The sequence below is a fragment of the Elephas maximus genome, chromosome 16, assembly GCF_024166365.1.
Source record: "Elephas maximus indicus isolate mEleMax1 chromosome 16, mEleMax1 primary haplotype, whole genome shotgun sequence".
In the NCBI taxonomy this organism is placed as follows: domain Eukaryota; kingdom Metazoa; phylum Chordata; class Mammalia; order Proboscidea; family Elephantidae; genus Elephas; species Elephas maximus.
The window spans coordinates 67,113,254-67,131,872 of NC_064834.1; the positions used below are offsets into that span (position 1 = coordinate 67,113,254).

At 35.2% G+C, this 18,619-nt stretch overlaps 1 protein-coding gene across 1 annotated transcript in view; it reads left to right on the forward strand.

Annotated features, from left to right (window-relative positions):
* CCDC172 (coiled-coil domain containing 172) overlaps positions 1-18,619 on the forward strand; it is a 43,354-nt gene that overhangs the window by 18,574 nt on the left and 6,161 nt on the right. Inside the window, exons 3-6 of the mRNA XM_049855101.1 lie at positions 3,638-3,754; positions 4,375-4,540; positions 8,496-8,597; positions 8,904-9,006. Coding sequence (XP_049711058.1) covers positions 3,638-3,754; positions 4,375-4,540; positions 8,496-8,597; positions 8,904-9,006 — 488 coding nt within the window. The remainder of the gene's footprint in view (positions 1-3,637; positions 3,755-4,374; positions 4,541-8,495; positions 8,598-8,903; positions 9,007-18,619) is intronic.

The following is an 18,619-nucleotide window of genomic DNA, read 5'->3' on the forward strand; positions in this document are numbered from 1 at the left end:
AGAGATACATTCAGATATATTTTCTAAGCCATAATATTGTGTATTTTCTAGTTTCATCCTGATCTCCACCTATCACCTTTGCATTACAAAATGATCAGAAAGAGAGCTTCTGATAATTTGTGAAATCACTTCATCTTTTGATCCCATCAGTATGTTCAGGGTTGTATCTCGAATATTTACCTAAATCTTACACATCTGTAGATCTGGCTTCCAAACACAGGAATGTGAATAAACAAGAAGTTAGTTGAGACAATATAAAGAACAAAAGGAACAACCAGAAATTCATTCTGCAAGTAGGTGGCCATGAAGAACTATTTTAGTTCAGAAGTTTTTTTGTATCTGCAGTTCCATTAAAATATGATAGGTCTGTATGAATAATACGAAGCCTTACGTAATTCTGCAACCTTAACTTACTGATGTCCTCAGCATTGTGAACCTGTGGGCATCTTTTCTTGCTTGACCTTCCTACTTCAGCTTTCCCAGACTCTTGACTTTTTCTGTTCTGGTTATTTCCCTTACTTGCTAAGACCTTTTTATATTAAATGTTTTCATGATAAGTCCTGAGTAAATTTAAAACTTAATGTCACTGTAACCTTTCTGTGGAGTCCCTGGGTGGTGCAAACGGTCAATACACTCAGCTGCCAACTGAAAGGTTGGAGATTCAAGTCCATCCAGAGACACCTCAGAAGAAAGGCCTGGTGATCTGCTTCTGAAAAATTAGCCATTGCAAACCCTGTGGAGCACAGTTGTGCTTTGACACACACGGGTCACCATCGGAATCAACTCGACAGCAGCTTTTGTTTTTAACCTTTTTGTAGTTGTTGACTCTGGCACTTCTTAGGTCTTGATTAAAAGAGGAAGATGTGGAAGCAAAATGTGAAAGGATGAGAGATAAAGTAGGAATAAAGAAGGGAGATTAATAATAAATGTAATAAAATAAAAACAGAAGCAGAGAAGACCTCAAAATGGATAATTAACGTAGAATTTTAGGGAAGAGAAGATTGTAGATAATACCCTTCTTATAAAATCTTTTGAACCAAACCAAACCCGTTGCTGTTGAGTTGATTCTGACTCATAGCGACCCTATAGGACAGAGTGGAACTGCCACATAGAGTTTCCAAGGAGCGGCTGGTGGATTTGAACTGCCAACCTTTTGGTTAGCAGCTGTAGCTCTTAACCACTGTGCCACCAGGGTTTCCATCTTTTGAACAGCTGTCTACTTTTCAGTCTTTGGTATGTAGCTTTATTTTTTCAGCTTATGGAAAAATATACCAATTAAGTGTCAATATGCCATTAACAGCTCTCTTTTTAACATTAGTTATTTTCCATTTTAAGAAAGAGGATAATGAGCTCAGTGGAAATTTTGGTTATTTTAGCATTTTTTTTTTTTTTAATAGAATTTAGTAGGTGATCGATGGAGCAGAACACCTTCGCTTCCAAGTCCTTAACATAAGGCTTTTCTGAATTTGAATAATTAACTTGCTTAGGTCTTAAATTATTAAAAATTTCTTAGTTTGATAAGTAGTATTTTCTTCATTTTAGGGTTTTGACACAGGCCTTTTACTACAGATCAGTGGCAGAAACAGAATCAGAACTCTGGAATTTTGATTCAGAAATGCCTAATACCTCGCATACCTTACTGAATCAAACCGAAGTTTATCCAGCCCAGTGCTTAGTCTCTAGAGCACTTTTGTGGGGGCTCATGGTTACTGTCCAAAATAGCAACTATGAGAATTAGGTATATACTGCAAGCAACCTTCTCTCAGTAACCTCTGATGGATCTAGTATTCAATAATTTTTCAAAATGTTTCTTAATTTACATACTTTCAATTTTTACTGTGGTGAGAGACCAAAGTCTTTTTTAGCACCAAAATTACCTTTTTACTACTTTGAAATAGTTCTCCTATTTTTGCGTTAATGTCATGATTCAGAAGAAAGGAAGTCAGAAGACCTGGATTTTTGTCCTGGGTTTGCCGCTAACTGATTATATAAACTTTGTTAAGGCATTTAACCTCTCTGGACCTGGTTTTATTCTCATTTATATAATAAGTTCTAAGCCGTGAAGCGTTTCCTTATTCTAAATACACGTGAAAGAACTCATGATCATACGCTTATTTGCCCTTGTTGCGAATTTCTATTTGATTTAATAGATTTGGCTGTAAGTTTTCTAATTTCTATCTTATCAGACAATAAAATACTAACTGCACCATTCCCTTTATGCTGAATTTTAAAATTATTTTCCCAGTTCCTTTGATCGTATAAATTGCATGTCTCTACTCTTTCTCTGTAGATGTCTTTCTTAAGATGTGGTTGATGAGAATAGCACCAAGTACCGAGGTGTGCGTAGATGTGCCACGATCTTGTTTATTTCTGCTACTTTTTTTTTAAATGCCAATATTTTTTGGACTTTTCAGCCATAACATTTCAAAATCTCTTTTAGGCCAGCGCTTTGCCTCTGGACTAGACTATCCCTAAGCATTTTACTCTTCAATTTCTTCCGGGACAGAGATTTCACAACCTGTCTCTCACCTTGAGGAAGTTCTTATAGCTAACATAAATCTTGCTTCCTGCAATTTAAGTTGAATTTGTTCCCTTTTCTTCTCTCTCTGGAGATGGGAACAGTCCTAAACTGAAAGTGATGCTTTCTTATGAGGGCTAACACTGAACATAGTAGGAAGATTATTTCCAGGCTAACATCATACTTATTTTAACATTTATTTTAGAGCTTTCTGACTTGCATTTCAATATTCATGGTCTCAGGTGATACCATTCTTTAAGGCCCAAATGAAATAAAACAGTTGTATGTCTAATATTAATATTTATTATATCTTATGCTATTTGGAACCAAATGAATTACAAAGATAAAAATGAATTCTCAAGCCCATTTGAGGACTTAAGCAGATTTATGTTTTATTTATATAATATATGGACTATAGTCATGGGACTGGTTTTTTGCCCGTGGTTTATACATTTTATCTCATTTTTATTAGTCATATTATGGACACGATTTATTTATCTGTATCTTCCTTACAACATGTGAAAACAAAAGCCCATTCTTTAAAACAAACTATCTTGAAGCTGATTTCAATGTGTGTAGTCCAAAGAAGAGGGTCCCTAGGTGGTCTAAATGTTCATGTTCAACTAGTTTGAACCCACCCAGTGGTACCATGGAATAAAAGGTCTGGTGGTCCTTTCAGTAAGATTAAAGCCAAGAAAACCCTAGGAGCGTTTCTTCTGTTCTGTGACACGTGGGGTCACCATAGGTCAAAATTGACTCAGTAGCAACCAACCCAAAAACAGTCAAAAAACTTGAGTACAAAAGCTAAGAACTGTCTTAAGTATTAGAGGGGAAAAGGAGAACACATTCTCTGCTCTTCAGCAGCCTATAGGCTTATTGGGGGGAGGGATTATAAAATTAAAATCATGGAGCTCTTATGAAATAACACAAGAGAATGCATATAAAATAATGTATTTTAAGTGAATTTTACTTTGCATTTTAAAGACTAATACAAAAAACGTTTATACTATGCAGATCTGTTCTATTAACTAAAAAAAAAAAAAAAAAAAAACTATTAACTAAGGTACCTGAAAATGTCTAAGTGTTTCATTCTAATTTCTGTGTTTTTTTGCTTTGAAGGTTCAACAGTGTTCTGAAAAATCCTTCCTCTTACAGCTTTTGAAAACTCATGAAAATGCGTTAAATAGACAGTATAGTGAAATTACAAAGCAAAGGAATATACTTCTTCAAACCTTTGTAAGTTGACAGCCACTTAAAAAATCTGTTTCACTAATTTTATCAGAAAGTTGAACTTTTTTTGTGTACTTTTAGAAAATTATCCATATGTACATTGGCAGATAGTCTTGTTCAGATGTGGAAAAGTATTAAGAGCTATTTGAAACCAATTGATAGGGTAGTATAGTTAGAAAGAATTATATAGGAGTTATTTATAATTGTAGTAAGTATAAAAGAAATGATGAAACTGATTGGAGTTGCTCAGGCTTTCAGAACTTGGTTTTAATACTTTTCAAAGGCAGAGAGTTCACGCTTGAGGTATATTTATGGGTGTGGGTGAAAAGATGGAATTTATCTTTTTATCTGAAGTCAGAGCCAACAGAAGGAATAGTTTTGAATGATAGGGCCAATTTCTGAATATTGCTTATAATTAGTTGACATTTCTTATAAAAACACAGTAATATTTTGGTCCCAGCTTCAGGTTTTGATTAATAGTACTAGAGGAGTGAAGCACTTTTGTGATAATACTAGAAAGTATAATTTATGCTTTTGTTAATTCCAAATTGTTGCATTTTAAATCACTAAGGAATAATACAATTGTACCTAATACCTACATTTGATCTTTCATTTTTGTTTTTCAGGAGGCTACAAAGAAAAAAGCGGAAGAGGAGGAGGAAAAATTTATTAAGGAAATTACAGACTTCAATAATAAATATGAAATAACAAAGGAAAGAGAACTTTTGATGAAAGAAAATGTCAAGATTGAAATATCTGACTTGGAAAACCAGGCAAACATTTTGAAAAAAGGTATGATTGCACCTCATTTGTCTGGCATTAATGAGAAATTATTTATTTTGAATCAATTAATTTTCTAGAAATTGAACTTTTTTCATAAGCAGATTGATTTATTGCATAGCTATTCTTTTATTTTTATCTTAATTGTCTTAATCATTATGTATCTTTGTTGTAAGCAGTTTCAGTTTCTTTAAAAGTAGGTGTAACACGAGCGTTTAGTCATTCATTCAGTAAGTATTTATTTATGACCTGTTATGTGATAGGCACTGTTCTGGCTCCTGGGGATATAGAAGTAAAAACTGGAGAAGGGATATGTGTAAGTAGATATTCAGGGTGCAATGTGATGGATACACGAAGTGAGGAGGGAATGAATTCAAGAGACATTTAGGAAGAATGACTGGACTTTGCAACTGATTAGATGTGGACAGAAATAGGGAAAGTCAAAGATTAATCTCAGTTTTCAAACTTCAGAAATTAGACAGAATGATGGTACCAGGAGTTAAAAAAAACAATGGTGGGGTAGACCTGTCTGAGTTATAGCCTTATCCAGACAGAAGGGTTGAGTGTTGTTTCAGGTATTTTTACTTGGCCATGCCTAATAGGATATATAGGTGGCGATGCCTAATGGGCAAGTAGAAATTTGGTTGTGAAGCTGAAGAGATAGAGATTAGATTTGGGGGTGAATGCAAAGGAGTTGGTGGCATCATTCAAAGGGAACATATGTAGGGAACATGGATGAGGACCAGAAACCAAACAGAAACCTGGGAAATCACAGTGGTTAAGGAAATGAGAAGATTGAGACAGAGTAGTAAAAGAGGGCAAGAGGAAGACCAGCACAGTGTAATATTTTGGAAACCAGATGTTCAAAAGGTTTTCCTCAAATCAATGGAAATCAAAAGTGGGGTATTAATTTGGCAAACAGAGATAACTATTATACTATTCAAGAGCATTATCATGGATTGCAGTGGGAACAGAAGGCAGAGAGTAACGGAGTGAGGAGTGAATGGGAGTTGAGGAAGTAGAGAGTACAAATACAAATGATATTAAATGGAAAACAAGTTTTTAGGGGAAGCCTATACAAAATGTACTGTTACTTATATTATGCCTTTAGTAAATGGAGAATTATAAACACATTTAGCTTTTTTATTGACCAGTAGCTATTATTATAAATCATTCATTGTTGTGCTTTAAGTATAACGATTATTATTGTAGGTAACATTTATTAGCTTTATACCATGTAACAACCACCATCTGGAATATTACAAATGCTAAAAGTCAGACTTACTGAATTTAATCTTGACTTTCCCCCTCAATAGCTGTGTTACTTTGAGCACGATGCTTACCTTTTCTGTGCCTCAGTTTTCTCATCTATGAAAATGGAGAAACAATAATGGCCTTATAAGATTGTTGTGAGGATTCATTGAAATAATATTTAAGTTCCTAGAATACTGCCTGGCACATGATTTGTTGATGTTGTGTGCCTTCGAGTTGATTCTGACCGTATATAACAGAGTAGAACTGCCCTATAGGGTTCCTTGGCTGTAATCTTTACGAGAGCAGATTGCCAGGTCTTTCTTCCTGTGGAGCTGCTGGTGGGTTCAAACCACTGACCTTTCGAGCACTTAACTATTGTGCCACCAGGGCTCTTTGGCATATGATTAAGCCCTCAATGTTACTGAGATTATAGTTCTTCATTAGTTTCAATTTGTACATGAAGGAAATGAGGTTCACAGAGAAAAATTATTTTGGACAAGGAGTATAAGACAGAGATTCTTAACCAGAAATACTTACAAAAACCTGGGAAGATTTTAAAAAGTTTGTAACTTTTGAAGTCTCATTCCCAACCTATCGAACCAGAATCTCTGTGGTTGAGGGCCATTGAATGTGTTTTTGTTGTTGTTGATGTGATACGTACCCCTATTTAATAACAGAGATGTGTAACAGAGTTAAATAGATATTAAGCTTAGAAGATATTCTGGAACTAACTTTCTTTCAAAAGTCATGGATGGGAGTTCTGCTTCTGATACGGAGGAAAGGAGAGAGGATACCTAACAACCAAATCATCCCACAAATTATAGCTATAAACTCTGAACCAAAAACAGACAAGTGAGTAAAACTTGGAGCAAGAGACTAGAAAGGAGTGAATTCTGCGTGTTTTTTTTTTTTTTCGTGTGTGACATTGCACAGTCAGAGGGGGCAGATGCAGTCAAAGGGGTGGCTGTACAGGAATTGCTAAACACTGATAGAAAGCTCCATCATTCTTGCCACAGGTCCAGAGGAAGAAGTTCTGGCCATCAGTACTATAGGAGAGTGAAGGGGAAGAGGACCCTGGAAGGGAGACAGCCAGAGAAAGAATCCCAAATTCTGTGTTTAAACTTAGTCCGAGTCTCTGGTTGACCCCTGAACCACGCATGTGTGGAACAAACTGAAACCCTCCCAGAACTGAGACCTGAGCTAATGCCCACCATAGGTGTGACAGTGTGCAGTATAAATTCAACCAAGTTAATTGCTTGCTTATAAAAAAAAAAGAAGTCAATACTCCTTGAGCAAAGTAGTGGAACCCAAAGTCTCCACAACATGATACACACAGTGTTCAGTATATAATTCAAAATTACTTCACCTGTGAAGAACCAGGAACATGTGATCCAGTCTCAAAAGAAAACCTTAGGATATCAAACCCAAGACCACCAAATTAACTTAAATAGAATGGGTAAATTTCTTGGAAGAGTTAGCTATAAAAAGCCCACTCAAGAAGAAATAGATAGCCCTGTATCTCTTAAGAAATTGAATTGGTAGTTAAAAATACTCCTTCACAGAAAACTCCAGGGCCCAGATAGCTTCACTGGTAAATTCTAAAAAAAAAATTTGAAAAAGAAATAATGCCAATTCTACACAAGCTGGTTCAGAAAATAGAAGATAATACTTCTCAACTCATTTCGTGAGGCCAGAATTACCCTGATGTAAGAAAACTACAGAGACATATCATTCGTAAGCATAGACATAAAAATTGTAACAATGTTAGCAAATATAATCCAACAATATTCTAATATAATACATAATGATATAGTGGCATGCATTATAGGAATATAAGGCTGATTTAACATTTTTAAAGCAATCAATGCAATATTTCATAATAACATAATGAACAAGAAATTATAATTTTAATAAATATAGAAAAAGCATCTGACAAAATTCAACACCCATTTCATACATAATCAAAATGCTTAGCAAATTAGGAATAGAAGGGAACGTCCTCAATCTGATAAAAAAGCCTGTCTGAAAAGCCTACATCTAACATCATATTTAATGGTGAAATATTGATTACTAACATCATACTTAATGGTGGAATGTTGAATACTTTTCCCCAAAGAATAAGAATAGGAGAAGGATGTTCATTATTACCACTTCTATTCAATATAGAAGTGGATGTCCTAGCCATCTGAGCCATTGCTAGGAACAGTGGTCATGGACAGCTTTCTTAAGGAGATGAGTCTTAAAGAATGAACTGGAGTTTGTTGTGGGAAGAAAGGAAGGATGGACATTCTAGAGAGAGGAACAGATATCAACAATACTGCAGAAGCTTGTACCCATTTGAGTACTAGGCAAAGCCTTTTTAAACATGCTTTAAAATTTTTTTTCTTTTTTTTTTTAGTTAGGGAGGATAGCGTTTTCTTATCTGATTGGGAAGCTCCTTTTACTTAGTGTTAATGACATTGTTTTCAGTTCTCCTTTGGTAGCCTAACCATCAATTAATTTCCTCTTTTTATCTAGTTGGTGCACAATGAATCCTGGTTAATTTATTAAAAAGAGTTCCTAGGTGGTCAAGGGAAGACGGGCTTAAAATTGACCAGATGCTGCTTAAATATTTCCTGTGTAAGAGAAAGTTAGTAACAAGTAACTGACATATTTGCTGTCATGTATAAGGCAAAGCCTAAATACTTAACATACGATTTTTCTTTGTTTCTAGAAATGAAGTCAATGGAACATGATAGTGGCCTGTTAAATGAACTTCATAAGCAAAAGAATGAATTAGTACAAGAATTATTTACTCTCCAGAGAAAACTTAAAGGTATTACCTTTATGAATTAGTTTATTTTGCTGATGAAAATACTAGTTATACCCACGTGATAGAGTAATATTATGCTTTAAATATTTATTAGCCTTTTGGGATATAGTGCTATTATTCACATTAAAAAGAAATAAAGCACTAAATCAGCGTTACATCTCGTGTTTATAGTATCACAACTTTTGTTAAAATCACTGGTATTGTCTTTACATGCAAGCACCGAAAATTAAAGTAACGTTCTTATGAGTGAATAAAGGTAATTTTTATGCTTAGTTTGAAAAGATTGTAAGAATTTTTTTAATTGTTCAGTTTTTGAAGATAAGGAGAATGAAGCCATTTGCACTACCAAATACCTAGAGGCAGAAAAAATTAAAATCAATGAAAAGCCTCAAAATGATGCCGAATGCTTAAGGTAAGTGTTACTTGTTATACTTTGGTATAAAATCTGGTAATTTTTCGAGTTGTCAAGTAGATTTCAGACTAAAGCTCAGTGGGTAGATTTTTTTTTGCTTTCAAGTTCCAGATGGAGACATTGTTTCTTTCTGTGAGTACTCTGAAACATGCTAATAAGCAAACACTTTCCTGGTTGAAAAATTGCTACTTCTGAGTTTCAGAATACATAGAGTTGATAATGTTAAAATCAGTTTTATCTTTTCTTGTACCCTATATTTTTATGGCCCCAGTGTTACTGACATCACAATAGATAAGACAAAGTATTGATTCTTCAACTCCCGCTTCTGTTAGTCTTAACTTTTTTGAGAAATGACTAAAAAAAAAAAGTCTAGATTCCAGGAAAAAAAAAAAAAATCACAACCTACTGTCTTACTTCAAATTTATTACTCTGATTATGTGCCTAAAAAATGAAAAAATATTTTCTTAATGGAATATTTAGATGCTTCTTACACATTTGGATAATGAAAGAATGGCTGATGTTTGAAATGACATGCTCATAAACACATGGAGATAAGGCCTCACATTTACTAATTTGACTACTATTTATTAATAATTTGGTGTTATGTTTGTTGGCTCAATTTTAAAGACTTTGCTATACTTCCTAGCTTAACGTAAGAAAAGAAACGTTACTGAATCTATGAAGAAGCAAATGAAGCCTTCTTTCACATAAATCATATAGGAAATATGTCCACTAGAGCTGAACAAATGCTTCATATTAGCAGTGTATTGCCATAGGCCATAATTTAGTAGATTGTGAAAAAAGATTTGCAATTTAGTTTTATGTAAAGTTTTATAAGCATAAAATATGAATCTCTTGAGTGATATGTTTGATGCACAATGAGTTTCTGTAATGACAAGCTGCTCATTGATTTTTTTACGCTTTTGAAAATGGCAGTGCCCACTGGTATCATTATAGTTAGTAGAGGAAGGGCGTCCAACGTGAACTCCAATTTTGTGGGTTCATCACTTAGTCATAAGAATTCTCTCTTGGTTAAAATTAAACACACGAATTATGTTAGAGAGTGCTTTTACTTTCACAAATGTTGGCAGAGGACATTTGGATAGAAAAACCATCAGTCCATATACATAGTCAATTCATTGCATTTTAGCACTTATAAATTAAATGTCAATATTTATCCAGTCTCACTTTAAATTATTAGATATGCGTAGCTTAGCTTAGTTTCCCTATCAATATGTTCCATAAAAGTTATCCTAAGTGTGAAGAGCAAACTAGTAAGTGTGAAGCTTTTAGGAAGACAGCCATCAGCCTTATAATTAATGCAATAACAAGAAACTGATGATGGCAACAAATGATATTACGTTATCATACAAAATCATGAAGGCCAAAATCAAGTTAGTTTTATCCTTAAAGTTTGGAATTGAATAGTCTTTCTCATTTGTGTGTTCACACATATACTGAAATATATAATAGTTACATTTTAACTAAGTATTCAGGCTTACCTCCTGCTGGTATGGATGTGGAGCCCTAGTGGTGCAGTGGTGAAGAACTCGGCTGCTAACCAAAAGCTCAACAGTTTGAATCCACCACCTGCTCCTTGGAAACCGTATGAGGCAGCTCTGCTCTGTCCTGTAGGGTCACTATGAGTCGGAATCGACTGGATGGCAGCGGGTTCGTTTTTTTGCAGGGGAGGTAATAGATGCTTTTATAGCAGAGTTTCTCAAACTCAGCACTATTGACATTTTGTGGGGGGCTGTCTTATGCATTGTAGGATGTTTAGCAGCATTCCTAGCCTCTACCCTACTAGATACCAGTAGCATTTCCCTTCCGAGTTGTGACAACAAATATGTTTCCAGACATTGCCAAATGTCCCTGCGGGGAGGGGGTAACCGCTAACTTGTAGAATATGGCTGTCATTAGCATATAAGCTAGGGGTTGTGTTAGTTCCTCATAAACTTCTGAAAGGGTTGTATGACCTTGACTGAGCTAGTTTTTTCATATAGCCTGAGGAGCAGCATATAGCCTGAGGGCTGCTATGTGTCAGAATCGACTCCTTGGCAATGGGTTTGTTTTTCTGTTTTGTTTGTTTTTTCTTTTTTAGGAGCACAGAAATAATAAAGCTCAGGGTCTTGAGAAGTGGTAAGTGTAGTGGTGAAGATCACAGACTCTTTCGAATCCCAGCTTTGCTACTTACTAGGTTAGTGACCTTGAACAAGCCATTTAACTTGTCTGTGCCTCAGTCATCACACCTATAAAATAGGGGTAATTATAATACATACCTCACAAGGATATAATAAAAAATAAATGACTTAATATGTATGAAGCCCTTAGAACAGTACTTGGCATGTAGTAAGTACTCTATAAGTCTTAACTGTTATCACCTAGGGTTTCATTTTTATTTCATACTGTCCAGGTAGATTTCATGCCCTTTCTTTGTCATTTCTTCCCCTGAATGTTCTTTATGTAGATGCTCCCCAAGGTTTAATCATTGGTACTCTTCTTACTTTGTACTTTACATGGGCTACCTCATCTGGTCCAATGACTTTAGTCATCATCTATAGATAATTTCCAAATCTTTGTCCATAATTCCACTTCCTTAACCTCCAGTCCTAAATTGACAATAGTCTAAAATAAACAGACGTAGATCTGAAGTGATGCTGTCCTGAATTAAGCACAAATAAAAACAACCTTATCTAAAGTTCAAGGCCCTTCATAATCTTTGCCTACGCATCATCTCCTTGTATTTTTATCACATACTTTATACTGCTAGTACATCAGAATACTATTTGTGTTATCCCAGATATGCCGTAGGCTTTCACATCTATGTATCCTTCTCTCCTTTTATGTCAGCGGAGCCCAACTCAGTCCTCAAGGCCCAGCTCAGATGCTATTTTTTTCTGTGTATTGCACAAGTTAGAAAGGTACCAGACATTTCAATATGTTCACAAATCTCACCATCCTTACCCTGCCCCAATTCATCACTAAGTCTTGTTGCTTTTACCTCCAAAATATGTCTTGAGTCCTTCTACTTCTTCATGTCCCTTGCTCCCACCCTAGCTCTAGCCAGCACCCTCTCTTACCTGGATGACTGTAACAATTTCTTTCCTGCTCTCCACTCACCCTCTCTTATACCCTTCAGTCCATTGTAAATTGAATCATGTCACTCCCCTTAAAATCATTCAGTGGCTTCATAATGACCTTAGAATGAAACTCTTAAGGTGGCCTAAGTGGCTCTTCACAATATGACGTTTTGACCTCCCTCCTGATGTTACCTTCATCCATGATCCCTTCTCTCTCTGCTCTCTCCAAACTTTCTCTCACCTCTGGACCTTTGCATATGCCCTTCTTTCTCCTGAAATTATCTGTCTGCTGCTTTCTCTGCTGTCTCCTACCTGGTGGAACAATACCCCCATCCTTTAGGTCTCAGTGGAATTTTTTCCTCAGAGAAACTCTCCCTTACCCTTTGATCTAAATTATGTAACCTCTGTTATTTTCCCTAATAGTGGCCTGTATTTTTCCCTTTATAACACATATTCTATTTTGTAATTACGTATTTGTATGCTTAGTTTGTTAACATCTGTTGCCACTATGTGAGCAATAAGAGGAGTGATCTTATCTATTTTATTCACCATCTTACACTCATTATCTACTACTTTGGTAGACAGCTTGACATATATAGTAGGTGTTGAATAAATAAATGGAGGAATAAATGAATGTAATAAAAGTATGAAAAATTTTCCCCCTCATTCCTTTCTCTGTGTTCACAGAGAACTTGTTTGTGGTTCTGTTATATCAGTAGTCACATTTTGTGATATTTATCTGTGTATCAGTCTATCCCATGGAACTGGGCACTCTCACCACTTCTTACTCATTTTTCTATTAGTCTTCCTATCTATCACAGTCAGGCATTATTCCGGTGGTTGGATCTACATGCAGTTGAATTTTCACTACAAAGAAGATAAAAGTTCTGCATATATTTTCAGTGGTACTTGGAAAGGTATGGTGTGTTTACCCACCAAAGTATCCCCATTTTAGAATGGAATGCTTCTTTTTCACCCCTGATTTTTTGTTCCATGTGGAAAAGGCTTTACTAGTTTAACTCTTTTTGCCTCCCTCCAACTCCTTGCTCTTTTCTCCTGAATTGGGGAGGAGTGACTCAGTCTGATTGGTGAGTTTGGAAGGGTAAACTAGGTCATGTGGAGCCCAGTCCTTCCTTTTCCCTATCTCTTTGAAAGTTGGGCTGCTGCTCTGGAGAGCTTGTGTTCCATTCTGCTCCTCCATCCCTTGCATTCTACAGTGGTTGGACTCTATGGGAGAAAGTTTGTGGGGTCCAATGCTGCCTTTAATGCTGTGAGTTAAGTTAGTCTAATTCTGGGGTTCAATATTTGAAAGCCCCTTGCCTGCAGATATAAGCCACATTCTCCAATATCTTTATGTCAGTGATAAGAGATATAAGCTGCACCTTCCAGTATTTGCTGTATCAGTAATAAATGTGACATTTTGGCTACCCTTCTGCCTTCCTTATATCTTAATTGGGCAGAACTCAGGCAGGACAGGAGTGTGTTATATAATAGGCCCCCTCAAACTCCCAATAGCTATTATTTTCATTATTACCCAAAATCAGGGGATATAGTTCTTAAATATGATTTTAGTTTACTCCAAACAGTAATGTAACAGACTAAACATTTCAGGCATTTTCTTCACCCACAAACTTCTTTCTGAAATGATTTACATTTCTTATAACCAATATTTGTACTTATTTAATATACCAGGAAGCTTGTTTCAGAAATAAAGCTGCAAAGTCAACGGCATGGGGTTTTCCCTCTGACCACCTGAAGATAGTGTGGTTTTGTTGAAGAGCATATTTGCAATGGAAACTCCACAAAAGTTAATATACACCTGGTACTGAGAGACTCTTAATGCATTTACATGAAGTAGTAAATCGATGCTGTTGCCTTTTCAGTGAAAAAGCCATCCAGTTAAGTTGGTCATAGAGGTCACATTGATAGTCGTTCAATTTATAAGACAGCATAAGCAGATTATGGTATTAAAATACTTTCAACCTCTCTAAAAGATACACGGATAAATATGTATAAGTCAGAATTGATTTGACAGCAGTGGGTCTGGTTTTTGGTTTTATCCATATATTTATTTTACTAAGCATGTACATATGTGTTTTCTAAATTATGAGAGTAGGTTATGTTGATTGAATTAGAATTCAGACAGTACAAAAATGTGAAATGTCGAAGCCTCCCTTTTCATCACCTCACTCCCACATCCTAGGTAGATCCATTGTTAGAAGTTTGACGTATGTCCTTTCAGAGTTTATATGTCCCTGTGCCTGTGTATTCAACAAAGATGGGATTGTGTGATCACACTCACTGGTCTCCAGTTTGCTTTATTACTTGCCAAAATATTATAGACATTTTTCATGTCAGTTTGTACTGATCAACTTCGTTCTTATTACTGCCATTTTATGGAAAGCACTGTTTATATTACCAGTCTCCCAGTGACAAATATCCAGGACAGTTCCTGACTAGTCACAGTAAAAAACAGTCTTATAAGTATATCCTTAAATAGCTGTGGAAGTGTTTCTATAACATTGCTTAGAATAAGCATTTTATTTAATAAGAATGAAAAATTTTACTCGAAGTCCTATTATCAACAAGAATGAACTCAAAGTGAACAAGTGCAACAGGTCTCACTCAGTTCTAAAGTTTCTGAAAAATAATAATCAAATAATTATATATCTGTACCCAATCCATATCACCGCTCTCATTTTTTAACAGTTATAAAATATAAAAATCCTCATTTAATTCCAGGATCATTCTTAGCTGTGTATTATGTTGAATGTTTCTGTTGACTCTGCATCTTTTCTGGGAAAACTTCATCATTTATTCACTAACAGAAGTGTCTCTACAGCATTGATTATGTTGCCTTCTAGCTAATAGAGATCGCTTGTTTTGTGAATTCTTGGCACATATATAGTTATTAAAGCTTCTAAGTATATACAGTGAAAATTTTGATGGTAGAATCAATTGATTATTTTAAAGGGTATATTTTGATATAAATGTGCCTATTTGACCCCAAACTGAAATAATTTTGCTTGTTGTACAACCTAAATACAGTATTTCAATGACCATGTTCCAAATTTATTGGTACCTTTGATACCATAATACCATTTATGGGTTTTTCTTTATTTTCATAGAGAAACATCTCTTGGTCTGAGGGCTGGGAAGGGAAGACAAAAAATATATGGTAAATGGAAATGTCTAACAAAACCAACCCAGGTTTTAGAGTAAAGAAGATGCTGGCAAGACCCCTTTCTCCACCTCTTCCTACTCAGCAGTTGCCTCTGGTTCAGCCCAGGGTGCCTATGAAAGTTTACCTGTGTCAGCTGGTGGGTTAGCAGCCAAGCACTTAATCACTGTGCCACTGGGGCTCTTGGCCTGGGCTGAGGAAGGCATAATTAGAAAATTGGTATTTCTGCTTCCATAATTCAGCTTTCAAACTCATGATCAGAAATAAACTATATATGAAAGAGGACCACATGTAATTTTAAAAAGTTTTGTGTTTAAATGGCACTAAAATAATTTCCATGTTAATTAATATAAAGCAATGGTATAAAAAAGTTAATCCATTGGAAAACTGGACAAAAGTAGAAATGAGTACTTATTAAACCTTTGGAGTCATTAAGGAAACCAAAAAGGACAAGATGAATAGATACATAATTAAAAATTCAATGTGTCAGAAAAATAAGAACATGAATAGTAAACTAGGGGAAAATTGTAGTAATTATAACAAACAAGTTTATTAAATAATGAACTGATAAAAATAAGAAAATACTAAAATCAATAGTTTTTCATTCATATTTTTCGAACAAACGTGTTAAACGCCTACTTTGTACCGTACAGTATGCTAGTTGCTGAGAATACCAAGATGAATAAGACAAGGTTTTCTTGTTCCCAGAAAGCTTGTGATAATGGAAATAGATAAAATGAAATGTTTAAACAGAGAAGTCACTAACAAAGAGATGTAACTCATTTAATAAACAGTGGAAGAAAATTTCAGTTATACACTCTCACATCACTTACTGACATGGTTAGGTTCCAAAGACCAGGTCGTTAAGCAAAATAGTCATTATGCAAAAATAGAGGATGACTACATTCCATAACTGCCTAATTACATCATTACATAACTGCCAAATTTTATCATTACATAACTGCCAGATTTCATTACACAACTGCCAAACCACTGAGAATCATGGCCCAGACAAGTTGACACATAACCTTAACCATCACAGCCAGCATTCTTGCCTCATACCTGTGTTCATTACTGCCAGACATACATCGTTAAAGCAAAAAACAGTCGAATAGTAGATTTTTTGCTGTTGTCGTAAATATGAAATGTCGGATAACAAGGAATAGGTACACTGCTTATCAATGAAATGCAAATTTAAAACTACTGATTATTATTTTTTCTATCAGATTATGAAAGACTGTTTAAATGACCATAATCAAAATTGACAAGGGTGTGTTATAAGAGTTGACTCCATTGCTGGTGGTAGTATACATTGCATATATTTGGAATGCAATTTGTTGTATAGAAATTATTGTAAATGTATTAAAAGTATTTATGCTGTTGACCTAAGTCCACTATGAGCTCTATCCCAAGGAAAATAATTCTAAATACAGAATATTTTATGCATAAAGATGTTCATATTAATGTTATTTTTGATAGAAAAAAATAGAAACAAATATCCTACCACAAATGAATAAGTTAACAGTGATGTAGCCACTTGGATTAATATTTATTTTAAATTGTATTTAATGTGGCATGTGTAGTTTACAGGGGAAATGTATATGATAGCATTAACCACAGGAAAAAATAGAAGGCAAAATTGTCCAGACTGTATAATCACAATATATGGAAACAAAAGACTGAAATGAAGTACACCTAAATTTTAACAGTATTTGAGCTGGGTTAATAGGACTTTGGGTAAAATTTTTCTTTCTTTCTACTTAAATAGTAGTTTTGTATAGTTCTATAGCTTAAAATAGTGTTAATGCTTTTCTATGACACTGAGAAGTAACTGAAAAAAGTTTTAGAATGGTGCAGGTAGTGATAAAAATACATGGAACATAAGTTTTGCTAGATTAGCAATGTTGGCCATCCTGGTCATTATTTGATGATTGAGGAAAAGGTGACAATAGCCCGTGTAAGCTGCCTTCACTTCTTGTGCAGTGGGCGAGGGAAGTCCTTCTTGACTCCAGCGGGTAATCAGTCCATGCACTGAAGCATGAGATCTGCTTACCATTATATTGCTTTGCCTAGATGCAAATATATTAGTATTCATACCATTATCATCCTATCTCTTTTAAAGCTAGCAACAGCAATCTTTTCTTTAAGTGCAGATCTAAATTATACAGCTTGATTATATGCTGAATAGAGAAATACTTTCTATAATTTGCTTCAAATGCCCTCCTTAATTTCAGTAGTCTCTCATTCTTATTATTAACTAACTAAAAAGGAGCATGGTCACCACCCAATTCGGGTGGGCACGAAAGATCTTAAACAGTTTGTGGTCCATCTCAACTGAAAAGAGGAGGGACATGTATTGTCGCTGATATGGGGGGAAGAAAAATCCTTGTCATTTCATTTGAAAAATTAATATATTAAAATGAAGCCTTAAGTGTAAACATAGCAGCATCCACAGTAGTTTGTAACTGTCTGTTTAATCTTCCACTTTCTCTTTAAAAATATTTATTACATGGGTTTTTATGCTCATGTAATCTAATGCTCAAAATTAGTAACTTGTTATATCATTCCTGATTGAACATTTCTTCGGAATTCATGTTTACTGTTAAATTCCTAAAAGTTCAGAACACAGTGTACCTCACATATATAAATGTACTGTTTCCCCATATATCCCCAATATAAATGTTATGCTGGCAGAGTGGTTAGGAGCTATGGCTGCTAACCAAAAGGTTGGCAGTTTGAATCCACCAGCTGTTCCTTGGAAACCCTATGGGGCAGTTCTCCTCTGTCTGTAGGGTCACTATAAGTCTAAATTGACTCAATGGCAATGAGTAGGTTCTTAAAATAATATATATATCGGATGAATGGGTAAATAAATTGTGGTATATTCACACAATGGAATACTACGCATCGATAAAGAACAGTGACGAATCTCTGAAACATTTCATAACATGGAGGAACCTGGAAGGCATTATGCTGAGCGAAATGAGTCAGAGGCAAAAGGACAAATATTGTATAAGACCACTATTATAAGATCTTGAGAAATAGTAAACCTGAGAAGAACACATACTTTTGTGGTTACGAGGGGGGGAGGGAGGGAGGGTGGGAGAGGGTTTTTTATTGATTAATCAGTAGATAAGAACTGCCTTAGGTGAAGGGAAAGACAACACTCAATACATGGGAGGTCAGCTCAATTGGACTGGACCAAAAGCAAAGAAGTTTCTGGGATAAAATGAATGTTTCAAAGGTCAGCGGAGCAAGTGCGGGGGTCTGGGGAACACGGTTTGCGGGGACTTCTAAGTCAATTGGCAAAATAATTCTATTATGAAATCATTCTGCATCCCACTTTGAAATG